The sequence below is a fragment of the Henckelia pumila genome, chromosome 3 (genome assembly GCF_033568475.1).
Source record: "Henckelia pumila isolate YLH828 chromosome 3, ASM3356847v2, whole genome shotgun sequence".
Taxonomy (NCBI): domain Eukaryota; kingdom Viridiplantae; phylum Streptophyta; class Magnoliopsida; order Lamiales; family Gesneriaceae; genus Henckelia; species Henckelia pumila.
In genome coordinates this window covers 174,144,231-174,161,933 of record NC_133122.1, presented here as the reverse complement: position 1 = coordinate 174,161,933, position 17,703 = coordinate 174,144,231, and the positions used below count along the sequence as shown (strand labels likewise).

Here is a 17,703-nt window from a genome sequence, read left to right as displayed (position 1 = left end):
AATGCCATATTAGGATGATCGGCCATGACCACTTTCATGGTTGTGGCCTCAGCCCTGCACCAGAAAAAAAATTCCCAGTAGGTACTGAGGTCGACGAAGTGCAGGGGGACCAAATAATTGCTCGCAATCCTCAGCACTGCACTAGAAAATAAAATTTCCAGTGGGTAGTGAGGTCGGCGAAGTTCAGGGGGACCAAATAATTACTCACAAATGTTATGTAGAGGAAGTTCGGATAGAACAGAAAGTGGCTAGGACTGATACTATTGATCGACCTGAATCGCTGGACGGGAACATGCTAATCTAGTAGAAGAAGATACCTTTGTCATCACCGAGGATGATTTTTCCTCCAATTGGGTTTGTAAATATTGCTCGGACACTTGAAATATCACTTAAAGAACAGTTGGTAAAGTGTTTGATGGAAAATAAGGATGTATTTGCATGGTCAGTATCGGACCTCATGGGAGTAAGAAGATAAATAATGGAACATAAGTTGAACATCATGAAAGAATACCGCCCTATTATCCAAAAGAAACATCACTTTGGACCCAAAAAAGATGTAATCCAAGAGAAAGTGGAAGAGCTACAGAAGGCCGAAAATATTTAAGAAATTCACTTCCTGAATTGGTTATCTAATATAGTTTTGGTTCTTAAGTCCTTGGGAAAATGGTGTATATGTGTGGATTTTCGGGACCTGAATAAGGCATGTCATAAAGATTGTTATCCCTTGCCCATAATCGATCAACTTGTTGACTCAACTGCCGGGCATGAGTTACTATGTTTTTGGATGCGTACCAAGGGTATCACCAAACTTTCCTTGCAAGGGAAGACCAGGACAAGGTGAGTTTTTTCACTCCAACAGGAACCAATTGCTATGTGGTAATGCCATTTGGCCTCAAAAACGTTGGGGCTACCTACCAGAGGTTAATGGATAAGGTGTTCAAACAACAAATAGGGAAAAACATCGAGGTTCATGTGGATCATATCTTGATCAAAAGTAGAGCTGCCGACCAGTTCATACCGACCTGAGCCAAAATTTACAAACTTTGAGGGACTATCGATTAAAGTTGAACCCAAGCAATTGCACCTTTATAGTCCGAGCTGGAAAGTTCTTAGGCTACATTTTCACGAGAATAGGGATTGAAGCCAATCTCGATAAACTCCAAGCCATTATTTCTATGGGGTCTCCTAGGAATATTCAAGAAGTGCAAAAACTGGCTGGAAGAATTGCTGCATTGGCTCGGTTTATAAGCAAATTAGCAGATAAGAGTTTTTTTTTTCAAAGCACTTCAGAAAACAAAGAATTTTGAATGGGAGGAACAGAGTGAGAAGGCCTTACAGGATGTGAAAGCCTATTTGAAGGAACTACCCATGTTGAACAAACCTATCCCGAGAGAAGAGCTGTTTGTTTACCTAGCTGTTACACATCGGACTGCCAACTCGGTCCTAGTCCGAAGAGATGGAATGAACCATCATCCCATCTACTTTGTTAGACATGCTTTGAAAGGAGCAGACAATTATCTAACTCAAGAAAATTTGGCCTTGGCCTTGGTCATTACAACGAGAAAGTAAAGGCCTTACTTCTTATCACATCTCATCTTTGTTCTCACTAACAGTGCTTTGAAAAAAATTGCGGCCAATCCGAATACGTCGGGAAACATATCAAGTGTATCACCGAATTGAGTGAATATGATATTCATGTTGAACCCCACACAACCATAAAAAATCAGGCTTTAGCTGACTTCTTGGCAGATACCGTTCAGCTGGAACAGGAAGAACAATGGAAAATCTTTGTAGATGGCTCATCATGTTAAACAAGAAGTGGAGTCGGAATAATGATAATTTTTCCTTGGGACGATGAGACCAATATCTCAATTAAATTGGATTTTCGGACTTTCAATAATGAAGCGGAATATGAAGCCTTCTTACTCGGGCTCAAGGCTGCTCGAAATTTGGGTATTTTTGGGGTCGTGCTTTATTCAGATTCCCAACTAGCCATACATCAAAGAAATGGGAAGTTCGAAGTCAAGGGTAAGAGGATGTTAAGATATGATAGAGAATTAGAGAAAGTCAAGGACGAGTTTGCCGAGCTAACTATGGATCTCATCCCGCATACAGATAATGGGAAAACAGATCACTTGGCTCGCTTGGCTAGTGCCCTGGGGGAGTGTCCCGATCCAATGTTTTTAGGTCGGGAATTGATCTCTCAGCTGGAGATTTTGGATGATATCATTGCGGAAGTACTAGAGAAAGATTGAAGGAATGACATACATAAATATTTGACTAAGAAAGAGCTCCCAAGCGACAACATGAAGGCCAAGGAAATTAATAGAGATCCATGTGCTTCATCATGATTGATCGAATCCTTTTTAAGATATCTTTTTCTGAATGCTGAGGTCCGGACAAGGAAAATTACGTATTACGGGAAATTCATGAGGGTTGTTGTGGAAGTCACTTATGCATCATTGTTTTGGCTAGAAAAGCTCTTTTAGCTGGTTTCTTTTGGCCCACCATGCGGAAATACGCCTCTGCCTTAGTTAGTTTGTGTTATAATTGTCAAAGACATGCTAATTTATAATGGAGACCTGCAGAATTTATGAAGGTAGTCGTGGCTACTTTTCCTTTTGATCAATGGAGAATGGACATTGTAGGGTCATTCCCTATCAGCACTGGACATAGGAAGTTCTTACTAGTAGCAGTTGATTATTTCTCCAAGTGGGTGGAAGCAGATCCACTAGCCAAAATTACGGAAAATGAAGTGCTGGGGTTTTTTTGGAAAATATCGTGTATCGGTTTGGGATTCCACTCGATTAATATCTGATAATGGGAGACAATTTTGTGGATCCAAGGTTCAGGCATGATGTAAGGAGATGAAGATTGAACAAGTCTTCATGTCTGTAGCTTATCCACAAGGGAATGGACAAGTATAAGTCACTAATAGAACAATAGTCCAAGCACTTAAGGCGCGATTGGATACAACTAAAGGAAAGTGGGTGGATGAACTTTCGTCTATCATATGGTCTTATCGGACCACATCTCGGTTCGAGACAGACGAAACCCCATTCAACATGGTATATGGGACTGAAGCTCTCCTTTTTGCAAAAATCGGACATGAGAGTTCTCGGATAATAGCTTATGGGGAAAACAATCAAGGATTAAGGGCAAGGGATATTGACTTGGTGGAGGAAAAAGAGCCCGAGCAGCAATAAGACTAGCAGCTTACCGCAAAAGAATGACTCGAGCCTATAATAAGAGAGTCCATCCCTGGGTATTTCAAGAAGAAGACTTAGTTATTTGAAAAATCCAACACCAAGGGGAAAGAGGGAAGCTGGATGCCAAATATGAAGGGCCGTTCAGAGTGATAGGGAAAGCAGGGGTAGCTGCCTATTACTTGGAGGATGTCCAAGGGAAGAAAGGGAAAAGACCATGGATTGCCCAGTACTTGAAAAAATACTACCCCTGAGTGCCCAAGGCGGGACCGTCCTATCATCTAGCTCATTTTGCTGAACTGGCTATTGATTACTTAGTCATCTTTTTGTTTTTACTTATATTTCATTTTAGGAGTCAATCTTGCTGTTATATGTAACGTCCCAAAATTAGCCTAACCGAGATTTTAGGAAACTAAGATTGATAATCGGATATTAAGAAATTTGAGGATTTAATTGATATTCGATAAGGGACTGAATTGCAATTTTTGGATAATTCAGGGGCCAAAGTGCAAAAATGGGATTTAATATATATTCTTGGCCTTGACTTGGTCTTTATTCTTCTCCTTCCTCCCTCCTCCTTCCTCTCGACCTAAACCTCCACTGAAACGCCTCTCCAAGCTTTGAGATTTCATTTGGAGCTCGATCCGTCCGATAGAAATTCAATCTGAAGGTATATTCGCGGTCACGGTTGAGAGAGTTCCATTGTACCGTAAGTTTTTCTTCGATACAGTATACTTTGATTTTGGGATGTTGTCAAAATTAATTTATATTCGGATATAACGTGATCGAGCTAGCATAGATCGTTTATTCGAAGTCGGATCGGAAAAAGAATGTCGTTTGGATTTGTTTTGATTTTATAGGCATAATTCAAAACCTTGGGTTTTTAGATTTGTTGGAATTTGTTGTTTTAGATGAATTATTAATGTTGGGAGTTGTATTGGATCGTTCTATTGCTGTCTGTGATTTCGGATAGTTGAATTTATAGTCGTTATGCCGTTGGTTTGAGATTTTTGGATTTTAGGAATTGGAATTAAGTTTTTGAATGGTTTTGAATTGAATAGTTTGATATTTGGATTGTTTTATCTCCGTTCAGATTTAATTTAAGATCGTGGAGTTCAGAATTGGCAGATTTCGAATCGTCGAAGAACTGATCGAGGTTTGGTATCGAGTCGATCTCATTCTTGGAGTTGAGTTGTATGTCTTTTGATTGGAATTCTTGTTATTGTAGCTTTATCGAGACTTGCCGGATTTCAGCTACTTCGAATCGAGAAATAGGTATAAGACGACATTGGATAGAATAGGACGATTAACTCGAATCCGGATTGATTCGAGTGTCCTAGAGAAATCACATACTTGCATGTCTTTGTAAATTATTTGAACTACATGATTTAATGTTTTAGTTTTTCATATGCATTCATATTGAGCCGTACGATTCGTTCCATTTGAATTAGACGATCTGGGGATTATAAATCAACTTGTCCTTTTCTTTTAGATTTAAATGTTAGATCTTCCATGTACATAAATTAAACTGCAATAGACTACGACTGTTCGAATCTTTTGGTCTAGTAATAAGTAGGGGTGGAATAGGGTCGAGACCCGTCCCGTAAACCCTCTATCCAAATTCCGTCCCGAAAAGAATTGAGAAACTTTTTTTTCTCCTGATCACGTACCCGAAACATTTCGGGACCCGACTATTCAGGATCCCGAACATTCGGGATCCCGTCGGATATGGAGAGAAAATCCCGAATTTTTTTTCATGTTCAAAATTTCGTTCAAACAAATAAAAAAATATGATTATGTTATTAAATATACTATATAAAAACTTATACTCATAAATAAAAATAAATATTCAACTTAAAACATATAATATTAAAATATTCTGGATAATGTTTCAAGGTTTTGTTAAGAAAAAAATGTATCGGATAATTATAATAAAATGTTCGGATACAATTACTAAATAAATTTAGTTAAATAGATTGTCAAATTAATCTCTTGAGTCTTGTTCTACATATTTGTTCTAATTAGATAATTATTATACATATGAATTAATGAAATTATTAATTTATTTTAAAAAAATACACAAAAATAAAATTTCATTTCGTGTTGATCGTTCCAACAATAAAAATTATGCGAATTAAGTCTATAATTAAGTGTTATATGAGATGAAACATAAGAATATTTAGCTTATTATATTAACAAAATTATTAATAAAATATATTATTATATTATTTCGGGACGGATCGGAAATCCCGTAGGGAATAAATTTTATTTCCGATCCCTCTCCCAATATTAATCGGGATGGAAAAAATCCCGAAAGTTCGGGTCGTGAAATTTCGGGTTGGGATTTTTTCGGGACGGGAATGAGATGGGATTCGGGAAGGGTCGGGATTTCGGGAATTTTTGTCACCCCTAGTAATAAGAGTAAGATCCCAAAATTAAATACATTACAAAGACTAAAAAATATTCCAATTTTCAAGTATAGTTCAAAATATTAAAGGATGCAACATAACATACTAAGGTGAGTGGAAATGATCATTTTTCTCCAAACCTTCAAAAATTTAAAGCAACCAATTTACATAAATTGAATTGAAGTAAATGGTGGTCCAACGTTGTGGAATCACTGTGCAAATTTCGGCTCCACGACCAAATTAAGTCGATATCAAGACTTCATATCGATTTCTTATGTTTGAATTAATGATATCAGGACCCATTAAAACCCAAGTCAAGCGAACAAAATTAGAAACATTGATTAATAAAAAAATGAAAAAAAATTAGAAACATTGACCGCCAATTATCTATCGACACGTGTACTATGTCCAATACTTCCCCGAAATTTCCCCCAGGCAACAAACCAAAGGGAGCATTGCAATAATTGGACGCTTTTGGCAATTTATGCTTTGATGAATGATGAGTAGGCACCAACAGTACTGGACGGTGCAAGCACTTTTCGAATTAATAATATATAAATCCCCACAAAGTGTAACTATTATTATTATTATTAATGCTCGACTTTTGAAAGACTTACACGGTTAAGATTAACGACGAACGACCCGAAGCTAGACTTCCTTTCCCCCTAGCTATTCATATCATATTTCCTCTCCATAATCATTTTGCCACGAAACCGGCCTCACAGTGTGGATAAAAATTTCCTCTTCTTTTTCGGTACTGCTGTGAGTATGGATGATTATACGATCTTACAACGAGAGAAGATTGAAGAATCTTTGATTGAATTTTTGTACGAGATGTCCACCATTTTTTTTTTCTATGAATGAAATGTCTAAACATCTCGTACAAATATATCGATAATGTTTTTCCCTATAATTAGAGTCTGATCATCTGTTGATACCATGATTATTTAGTTTCTCTATTTCCATTTTGGGACATCGTGACTTAATCGATCATAAACAAGAACTTGGCCGTCAATTAAATTGTCCCTTCAAATGTGGTGACGAAAATAGAAGACGAAATAAAGGCCGGATGGTGGAAAATAATGTTTCCTTTTAAAAAAAAAAATCGATACACATATTGATTGTTATAATTTAGGGAGTTGATATTTACACTTCATTTTTTGTTATTTACACTCCACTTATGAGTAAATTAGACACATATTTTATACATGGAATGTAGTGTAGATAACACAAGGTGGAGTGTAAATATCAACTCTGTATAATTTAATATTTATACATATGAACATATATTTTCGAGTTAAAGTGCTTCAATAGTTACGTTGAAGGAATTTACTGGAATCACAAAATGAAAATTTTACAACGTTAGTGGTGAATGAAGGGAATAACTAGCTAACACCATGCCAAGGATTATACGGGATATTGCAAACACACTATTGTTCGTAAGCAATTCGTAGTTCCTATCAGTAAAAAACTCCTTCGAGTTCATTCGCTAATTAAGCTCATCGAATCGAGTTTGGGCTTGATATCGAACTCGATCATTTTACCAAATTGAGCTTGAGTTTAATGATATTCGGTTTGTGAGCTCGTAAACATGTTTGTTAATTGACTCCCAAGCTCGAGTGCAAGTTGTTTAGGTGGCTCGCAAGCTCGCTCATTGTTGTGTTGTGAGATGTAATTATAGTGATTGCTTTTATGGTGTTGTTATTTTTAAATGGAATTTGGAAGTTGGATATATGTAGTATTTTGGGATGTTCAATGATATGTATATTTATGTTTTATTTAGTTGTTAGGTTTGTCTTTTTGGTTATTTATGAAAAAATTCTTTTTTGTCTGAATTTTGAATTAATATACAGAGATCCATTCTATTATTATATATATGCTCGAACTCATGAACTTTATCTTCAACAAGCTCGAATAAACTCAAACTCGAATTCAATTATATGCTTCACGACCTCATTTAACGAGTTTTTTGAGTTCGCTAAATGAGCCGAACTTAAGTCATACTCGGTAAATATGGTAAATGAGCTATTAATGAGCCGAGCTCGAGCCTAATGACAAAAACTCAAACCAATTAAGCTCGAGCCTTTATCTATTACTATATTATAAAGTGTCTTTAGAGTAACTGTTTTGGTATGGCCACTCGGGGGCGGCTCCACTTATGGGTAAGTGGGGGCAACTTCCCCCCTTGATTTTTTTTTTATAAATTAGTAATATATTTATAGTTTAAAAATTGTAATTTATGAAAATAAATTAGAAATCAAATACGAAAATATAAAAGAGGGTCAAAAAATTTAAGTTAATCTTCATCGGTTAATGTGTGAAAAGTGACCCGAAAATTTGTGGCTCATAATCTGTAAAAAAAAATTGTAGCTCAATCACTATGTTTTTAAATCTAATAACAAATGAGTTTTAAGTTTTTAAACCTAAAATTAAAATTTTGAAGCAAGAATTGTTAGCTAACAAGCTTGTGAGTTTGACTTTTAATTTACGAGTCGCAATAACTGTAGTGAAGAGAAAATTTTTTGCTGAGAAGATTATTATGTATATTAATTAATTATACTGAATAAATATATATATATATATATATTAGTTTGTCGAATGAAGTTATTATTAATTATTTTTGAGAAAATGTCAAGTCGTAGGGGTAAATTGTAAGTGAAATTTGAAATCTAAAAATATTATTTAAATGAGAGTACTGTATTTAAATTTTGTTATATGATTATTATATATATATATATATATATGATCTTTTATTGTGTTTGACTGCCCTCCCTTGATAAAATTTCTAGATCCGCTCCTGTGGCCACTTAAAAAAAAATTATTTATCACACTGTTTTAATTTATTATAATTTATCAAAAAAAAAAAAACATTAACTAGCTACTCACCGAAGCTACAGTATACATCCCAACTATTTAAATATAGTTAAAATATGTGAGAGAACTGTTGTATTAAATATAGTTAACATATATTCATATATTATGTTAGACACGCAAAGCGCGTGTGCCACAAATAAGTCGAAATGTTTGACTGGGCTCGTTTCATTAATTTACATCCGTAAAGGATTGGAAATTTCTAACCTGCGGGGAAATTACGTTGGCCGATCTGACAAAAACTAGATAAGATATTTATGCTATAAAAACCAGATCGAATGTGAAATTGTGGAAAGATGATCGTATCCATTGCGTGCTTTCTTGTTTGACATATTAATTCCCGACATTAATGCATGCATGCCTTGCATGTGCTTTGAGGTTTCATAATTAATTTGCCATTGACTCGATCGATCGGTCTCATTCCTAAATATCTGCCGCTGCACTTCAAGCAATAACTACGTATACCAACACTTCTAAAGCTTTCCTAATGCCGTACGTTTGCAATTAATCGCAAGTCTCGTTCTTTTAAATTTTCCCTCTTTTTTTTTAATAATTAATTCCATACAAGAATAGATATGTATGATCAATTGATCATCGTGCATAGACATCCGATCATCACACCTCGATGTGTTACAAGTTAATTATGATCATAAAACCAGCGGAAATATTGGAATTTAAGTTAAGTAACATTAGATCGAGCTAGGCAATGGTTAAGAAAATTTGCGATGTGAGAACATAACAGATACACAAATTTAATTACCGATAAAATAGAACGAAATTCATTCAAATACAAATGATAATGTCATAACTCATAATGACATAGTAGGATCCATATAGACGATAGTCGATCTTATTTAGTGGAATAAAAGCCTGATTGTGTTTTGTATATAACAAACCGAAGATTATGGAATGATTTTTTTTAATGATACTACATGTCAGATATGTATTTATATATTTTATCATGTACCGCTTGGTTTGAGTGATGTACATAATTTATGTACATAAAATATAGGGATGAAAAACTTTTACAATTCAAAAGGAAAAAACTATAAGTTATTACTTATTAGCATAGGCCGTTTGGAAAGAATAAGAATTTGTTTTGTAGATAATTAAATTTTCATGATTAAAAAATAAAAGAAAATATAATATATATATATATATATATATATATATAGGCTGCTATATTTTTTTTTTAACTTGTGGGAGGAAATTTTTGTTACGATTGAGTCTCAAACCCGAGACCTCGTCCAACACTTAAGACTTTGGTGTCAGATGAAATATACGTCATCGACTATAGACTATTATTGATTAGTAGTGCACATAATATATATAATTAGCTATTTTGCACATGCATTTGCACGTGACTAGTAATTTATTTTTGTTTTGATTAAATATGACTTTGGCTAGAATAGTGAAGTTTTGGTCTCAAAATTGATTGATACAAACAATGAAGCGTACAATGATCTCATGCACGTATGTGCTGCACATTAAGTATTTATATGGTGATCATGTATTCATGTGATGCGATACGTACGTGTAATATATGAAGATTCAAAGCTAGAATAGAATTAATGTAGCAATAAACCTTTTTTTGTACTCAAGCCATTAGCCATGATATCTAGCTAGCACACCACAATTGATTCATCATGATGTGCTGCTGAAACGAATTGCAATAAATGGGTAGGGAGAATATATACGGCACTGTAGCCCCACAAATTCGAGAATTTTAACATATTAATTCCATGTTGCCAAAAAGTAAGCATAATAGGCTATTTAATTTATGGACTTTTGGGGGAAGGACATTAATGTAGATTGGAGTGTTGCATGTGAAATTAGCTAGGGCTTCAAATTTTTGGGAATAAAAAAGCGAATTAAAAACACGAGCACAAATAAATAGCGGCGGTGAAGCTTGGACTTTTAGGTGTGTTTGTTACTTTGTTACTATAAATTTAAGTGATTATGAATTTTTTTTTCTTAACAAATTTGTGAAAGAAAAATTTATAATTACTTATTTTTAAAGGTTGCAAACACTACATAATTATCATATATATATATATATATGATGAGTTGTGCATCATTGGTTAGGCAGCTGAAAATTTATATATATATATATGTATATATATATATTGGAGCCTTGGGGATATAAAAGCACCAAAAAAATAGGGTTTAATTATGGGGGAGCAGAAAAAGAATTTGGAAGAACACAAGGAACAAGGAAAAGTGATTGGTCAACGTGTTTGAAAACCCGCAATTTAACCGTTATTGATGTTAGGTGGCAAATGATGGTGATTGGTTGAATTTGGGATGATGGCAGGTGAAAGTAGGGGAAGCAATTAAATGCATCGGCATTTAATTGACGCGTAGATAACGCGTGAATGAGCTCTATAAATAGAGCTCCTTCCCCTTCAGTTTAGATATCTTACAATGCAGAGAGCAAAGAAAAAGAAAAAAAAAAGAGAGAGTTTCTTGGGTTTTCTTGAGTGTTCTCTTGTGTGAGTTAGAGAAATATTTTTCTCGGTAATACTCGGGTGTTGGGATCGTGTGAGAGATATAGTGTTTTGTATACACTTGTAATATTTCTCCGGTAATAAATATTTGCAGCAGCTCCGTGGACGTAGCCTATATTGGGTGAACCACGTAAATCTTTGGTGTTCTTATTGATTATTTTATTCCGCAATTATTATCGTCATGATCACTCCGGCATAATCCATAAAAACTGGTATCAGAGCTGTTACGGTGTCTGGGAGCCTTGGTGAAAAATTTCTTAAAATTCTGAGTATGCTCTGTGGTTGCAGCTTTGTCTGATCTTCCACATCAGAAAAGATTTTTTTAAATTTTATTAAGGCAGTAGAAGCGATGGCCGAAAATGACGGATCGGGACCGGAAATCAATAAGTTCGACGGTACAGATTTTACGTTCTGGCGGTTACAGATTAAAGATTATCTGTATAGCAAGAAGCTACATCAACCTCTATTCGGGGTGAAGCCAGAAAAGATGAAGGATGATGAGTGGGAGCTTCTTGACCGACAAGTGTTAGGAGTAATACGATTTACCCTAACAAAGAACGTGGCACACAACGTGGCGGAGGCAAAACCCACGGAGGAGATGATGTCCATTTTATCGGACATGTACGAGAAGTCATCAGCAAATAATAAAGTATTTCTCATGAAAAAGTTATTCAACTTGAAGATGGAATAAGGTGCTTCGGTGGCGGCACACATCAATGAATTCAACATGATTGTTTCCCAGCTAACATCGGTTGAAATTAAATTTGATGATGAAATTCGAGCACTTATTCTTTTGGCGTCTTTACCAAATTCTTGGGAGCCGATGCGGGCAGCGGTTAGCAATTCTGTTGGAAAAGAAAAGTTACAATTCAATGATGTCAGAGATCGAATCATTGGTGAAGAAGTTCGCAGGAGGGATTCGGGAGAAGCAACATCATCGAGGTCTGCCCTAAATCTTGAAAACAGAAGTAGGGGCAGGACAGTGAAAAAGGTTCTAACCGATGGTGTGGCAGATCCAAATCAAGAACTGGAAAAGACAAAAATACATTTGAAAAAAAATTGAAGTGCTGGAGCTCTGGTGAAACTGGTCACATGAAAAAGGACTGCAGATCACCCAAGAATAATGCAAATGCTGTTACTGAGGATGCACATGATGCCTTAGTACTATCCATGGAAAGCCCGGTTGATTCTTGAGTTATGGATTCGGGAGCTTCATTTCATACCACCGGTGATCGTGATGTATTCAGTAATTACATTGCTAGTAATTACGGAAAAGTTTTTCTGGCAGATGGAAAACCGTTAAAAATAACTGGTATGGGTGATATCAGTTTGAAAATGTCAAACGGATCCATCTGGAAGCTCAATAAAGTAAGGCATGCACCAAAGTTGACCCGAAATCTGATATCAGTGGGTCAACTCGATGACAAATGTCATAAAGTGACCTTTGGTGATGGCTCTTGGAAAGTGAGCAAAGAAGCCATGATTATTGCTTGAGGAACGAAAACTGGAATCCTGTACATGACTTCCAGTTGCAGAGACATGTTAGCAGCTGTGGATGCTGGAGCTAACTCAAGTCTATGGCACTGTAGACTTGGACATATGAGTGAGAAAGAAATGAAGATGCTGATATCAAAAGGGAAGCTACCGGAGTTAAAAACTGTCGAACACAAACTGTGTGAAAGTTGTGTTCTTGAAAAGCAAAAAAAGGTGAGCTTTTCGAAAGGCGGTAGAGAACCGAAAGCAGCAAAGTTGAAGCTGGTTCATACTGACGTGTCGGGGCCATCTCCTGTGACATCCCTTGGCGGCTCACGATATTATGGCACTACGGTTGACGATTCGAGCAAGAAATTTTGGGTTTATTTTTTGAAAAATAAATCAGATGTTTATGAGACCTTTAAACAGTGGGATTTAGCCATGAAAGATGTGATGGATTCACTGTCATCCAATCACATGTGGGAGTTGTCAGAACTTCCTGAAGGTAAAAAGGTTTTACATAGCAAGTGGGAGTACCGGTTAGAACACGATGGTAGAAAGCGGTACAAATAAATCCTTGTTGTAAAAGGTGAAAAAGAAGTCATTGATTACACTGATATTTTCTCTCTGGTGGTAAAGTTAACTACTATCAGGACTGTACTTGGATTGATGGTAAAAGAAGATTTGCATTTGGAGCAGTTAGATGTAAAGACTGTGTTTCTTCATGGTGAGCTAGATAAAGAAATGAATCAATCACAGGGATTTGAAGTACGAGGGAAAGAGAAAATGATGTGCAAACTTCAGAAAAGCTTGTACGGTCTCAAACAAGCTCCAAGACAGTGGTACAAGAAGTTTGATGGTGTAATGAATAATGATGGTTTCTCGAGGTATCATGCTGATCACTGGTGTTATGTGAAGCTTGATGGTTCTTATATCATGCTACTGGTATATGTAGATGATATGTTGATAGCAGGAGTTTGTCTGAAAGAGATTGATAAACTAAAGATAAAATTTGCTATGAAGGATTTGGGTGCTGCAAAACAAATCCTTGGAATTGGGATCCTTAGAGATCGGGTGAATGGAGTCTTGAAGCTTGAGAAGATTCCTGAAAGTAAAAATTCTGCTGATATGTTTACGAAGGTGGTGACCACTGACAAACTGAAGTTGTGCTCGACTTCAGTTGGACTACAAGCGTAAATAAAGAAGGCATGAGCTGTTGCATTGACTGTGTGAAGCCATGATTGAAATCAAGTCTTCAAGTGAGAGAATTGTTAGGTGGAAAATGATGGTGATTGGTTGAAGTTGGGATGATGGCAGGTGGAAATAGGGGAAGCAATTAAATGCATCGGTATTTAATTGACACGTAGAGGACGTGTGAATGAGCTTTATAAATAGAGCTCCTTCCCCTTCAGTTTAGATATCCCACAGTGCAGAGAGCAAAGAAAAAGAAAGAAAAAAAGAGAGAGTTTCTTGGATTTTCTTGAGTGTTCTCTTGTATGAGTTAGAGAAATATTTTTTTCGGTAATACTCGGGTGTTGGGATCGTGTGAGAGATATAGTGTTTTGTATACACTTGTGATATTTCTCCGGTAATAAATATTTGCATCAGCTCCGTGGACGTAGCCTATATTGGGTGAACCACGTAAATCTTTGGTGTTCTTATTGATTATTTTATTCCGCAATTATTATCGTCATGATCACTCCGGCATAATCCATAACAATTGAATTCCTGAATTTCTTGAGTAGTAGAATATTGAATGTCGTGGATTTAGATTGAAATCGAGATGAATGATAGCTATAGATTATTTAATTTGGTATATATTTTATGTAATATTATATTTGTTGTGTTTCTACAATAATCAATGACAAGTATTCAATGAAAAATTAATAAATCATCGTCGAAAACTGAAATGAGTTAAATGACCAATTTCTAGTTAATCACACGAAACATAAATGATAAGAATAGAAAACTAAAAAACACTAAATTTACGTGATTCGGCTCAAAATTAGCCTACGTCCACGGGTGGAGAAAATCTTATTGAGAGACTGGAGTATTACAAGTACACCGTAAGTTACACCTTTAAGAACTTCAACACAAAACACAACTGAAATCAAAGCTTTGATTCCTTTGATTTCCATCTCAGTCGCTCGTGTTTAAACTGCTCTTGAATTCACTCACTCACCTGCTAAACTGAACTCTGCTTTTTTCCACACACTCTGTGCACGCGGCTATATATATATATATGTGAAAGGTGATTGATGTAGATGTGTAACTTCTTGAGTACCCTCCTGAAACATTATCTGACATTCTCTTGTTGCCCGTCGACAAAACTCTTACAATCGCCAACAACCTTGTGCTATCTACGCAGATGGACTGAGTAATCACTGGTTAGTTGACCAAACAGTCGAGCAGATGTCAACTGATAATTTTCATACTGATTTCCTCTCCTCAACTGACTTCAGCTTAGGAATACCAAGACTGATTCAGTCAATGTTATATCGATTGCTTTCCTTCTTCAGTTGAGTCTCTTCTTTCTTCAGCTACTGTCATCCGTTTAGTTTGGTGATCAGTTTCGCAATGAGTTTGGCTATCAGTTCAGTTCTGGGAAAGATACCAGTTCCCCACTTATCAGTCTATGTTCCTCAGTTCAGTTTGGGTCTCCCTCAACTGAGACCAGTCATCTTTGTAGACACGTCAGTTTAACAATATTAATTTGGTAAACTATTTCAGATTTAATTGATTATTGCAATAATAGATTTGATAGAATTTAAGAGAGTAACTCATTACGTAGGGAATAGTTACAAATTCAATCGGAAGGAATAGAAGAATTGCATGACAGTATAATAGATTAACCAAAACACTGATATATAATATTTTGTTATGAGGATGAACTTTAAATTTTGAACCACTTGTATCAACAACAACACAACAACTTAAGACTAGTCGAGGCGAGAGAATCTCTCTATCTGCAAGACGAAATTGTCCGTTAATAGTGCTCAACGTTGGCGGCAATCGTCTCTAATATACAACGACTTCTGGATGAGATATATCAGCACTGAAAATATCTCAAACTTCAGCGAACTAAAATAAGCAAAACTTTGTTTGAGAGAGAGTGGGGAGAAATTAGCAGAAAAACATAAATCTGATGTATATATGTTATCAGATGTCCAAGATACTTTTTTTTGCGTTATATCAATCACATATATAAACTGAGACTCCAAATAACACGTCTTATGGCCTAAGGATGCAACCCATGACAGAAGAAGCCAAAAAAAAAGACGTAACTTTTCGGAATACAGACAGCGCGCTTGAGCGGTAAGTTTTTATCGCTCGAGCGCCAAACGCTCTGACGGGCACTTTTCGGATGCTCGCTCGAGCGGTAAGATTTTACCGCTCGGGCGGCCAATCTTCTGTCCCGCAAGTGGAGTGTTGCGCTCGAGCAGTAATATTTATCAGCTCGAGCGGCAGGTTTGTACACAATAAAATAATAATAAATATTATTTTAACTAAATTTTATCCAAAAAGAATAATTGGATCATAAGACCCCACCCAACCTACCCGCGTCGAGCCGAGCCGGCCGCGTGCATTCTTGTTGCATCGTCTAGCGTCTTGTCTCTTTACTAAACATTTGGTGTCATAAGGGCTCAATCTCATAAATCAAATTTGGGTTATATAACTAGAGAAACTCATTGGAAATCTTTCAATGTGGGACAAGCCATTTCAAGTCATTTCAAACTCAAGCCCATTTCAAGCCATTTCAAACCCATAATTCATTCATTATTTTCCAACATATTTGACTAATGAATTTTTCCTTGAGATCTTTAATAGTTTTCGTTGGAATTTGATTGATTTCATTTCTTTTCTTTTAGTCGAATTTTCTCATTTTTCGTGGGTTAGTAGATATTGTCTAAATAATTTTATATCATAAAACTCGATGCTAATTATCTATTATTTGATTAATTAAGCGGAATAATTAAATCGTGTATTTAAAAATATGTCTTAAAAAATATCAGATTTATAGATAATCTTGAAAACATATTTGAATTTAATAACACATGGATATTTGAAATAAACTAAAAATGATTGAGCTAAGGATTTTTAATTGAATATTGAGATTTTAGAAATTTAAAATGCCTAAATAGTTGAATTTAAATGATTATAGAATTATGTTATGATAATAAAACTATTTAAATTTCAAGTTATTTTTCTAAGTTTATAAGAATTTAAATTATTGGTAATTGTTTGATTGAGGTACGTAAAGATCATTACTTTTAACGGTCTCAAAGAGGTGTGTGATGACACTGTGTATGATTTATCTGTTATTTTTTTAATTTTAGTGGGCATTATATGTTGAGTCATATATTATCAATTGGTAATTGATGTGTAAAATAATATAAAATAAAATAATTTTTTTTGTCCACACACACTTTTATTTTGTCAGACACTTCAGTGCCACTGAATATATCATATTAAGTTTTTCTGTCATTCACATCCAAATATATTTCGGTCGAGATCCCTTATATGATAGTATATCATGTCGTATAAATTTTGCGCACCTCGAATCGATCCGACTTAGGTAGTTGAATTTTTTGGTCTATATATCCTAACTTTTAACTTACTTTTCCCTTGTTTATTAATTAATGATAATTGTACAGTAAAAAAAACGTGATTAATAATGGACCCTCATTTTCTTCATCAATATGCTAAAACTTGATGCGGCACTCTTGCTTTTAGGATAACGGACCTCATTTTCTTGAGTATCAATAACCAAACAATCTAATAGGAAGCAGTTTGGTCACTGCAATAGCACTCAGAGCATTACCTTAATACTGATGTTGGATACATGAATCAGTGGAGCAAAACCTCCAAGAACTCATGCTGCATTTATACAAGAGAAAACTCAACATTTTATACATACATGAAACCAGATATTTCCATTTACAATATGATTATTGAATATTAGTTGCGCAGTGAAGAATGACCCATTTTGTTTCTCTGCCCACAACTCAAGAGACTAGAAAACACACGGTCCGTCCAAGTGAATTTTTTATCCGACAGAGATTGAAAGTAACCAGATTATATAAAGGTTAACTGATGATGAAAGAACGACATATGCTACAGTCGAAATTTCGAAGCTTGGAAAAAAGACTAATTCTTGCAACATTCAAGAATCATTTCAAATCAGATGTGTAATGCACTTCAGCTGCTATAGACATTAAAGTAAACTCATATATCATT

The 17,703-nt window shown here is 35.4% G+C and overlaps 1 protein-coding gene across 1 annotated transcript; it reads left to right on the top strand.

Annotated features, from left to right (window-relative positions):
• The first annotated feature begins 1,832 nt into the window (after positions 1-1,832).
• Positions 1,833-2,255, top strand: LOC140889985 (uncharacterized). Its single transcript, XM_073297731.1, has one exon. The coding sequence runs from the start codon at positions 1,833-1,835 to the stop codon at positions 2,253-2,255; it is 423 nt and encodes a 140-aa protein (XP_073153832.1).
• The last annotated feature ends 15,448 nt before the right edge of the window (positions 2,256-17,703 follow it).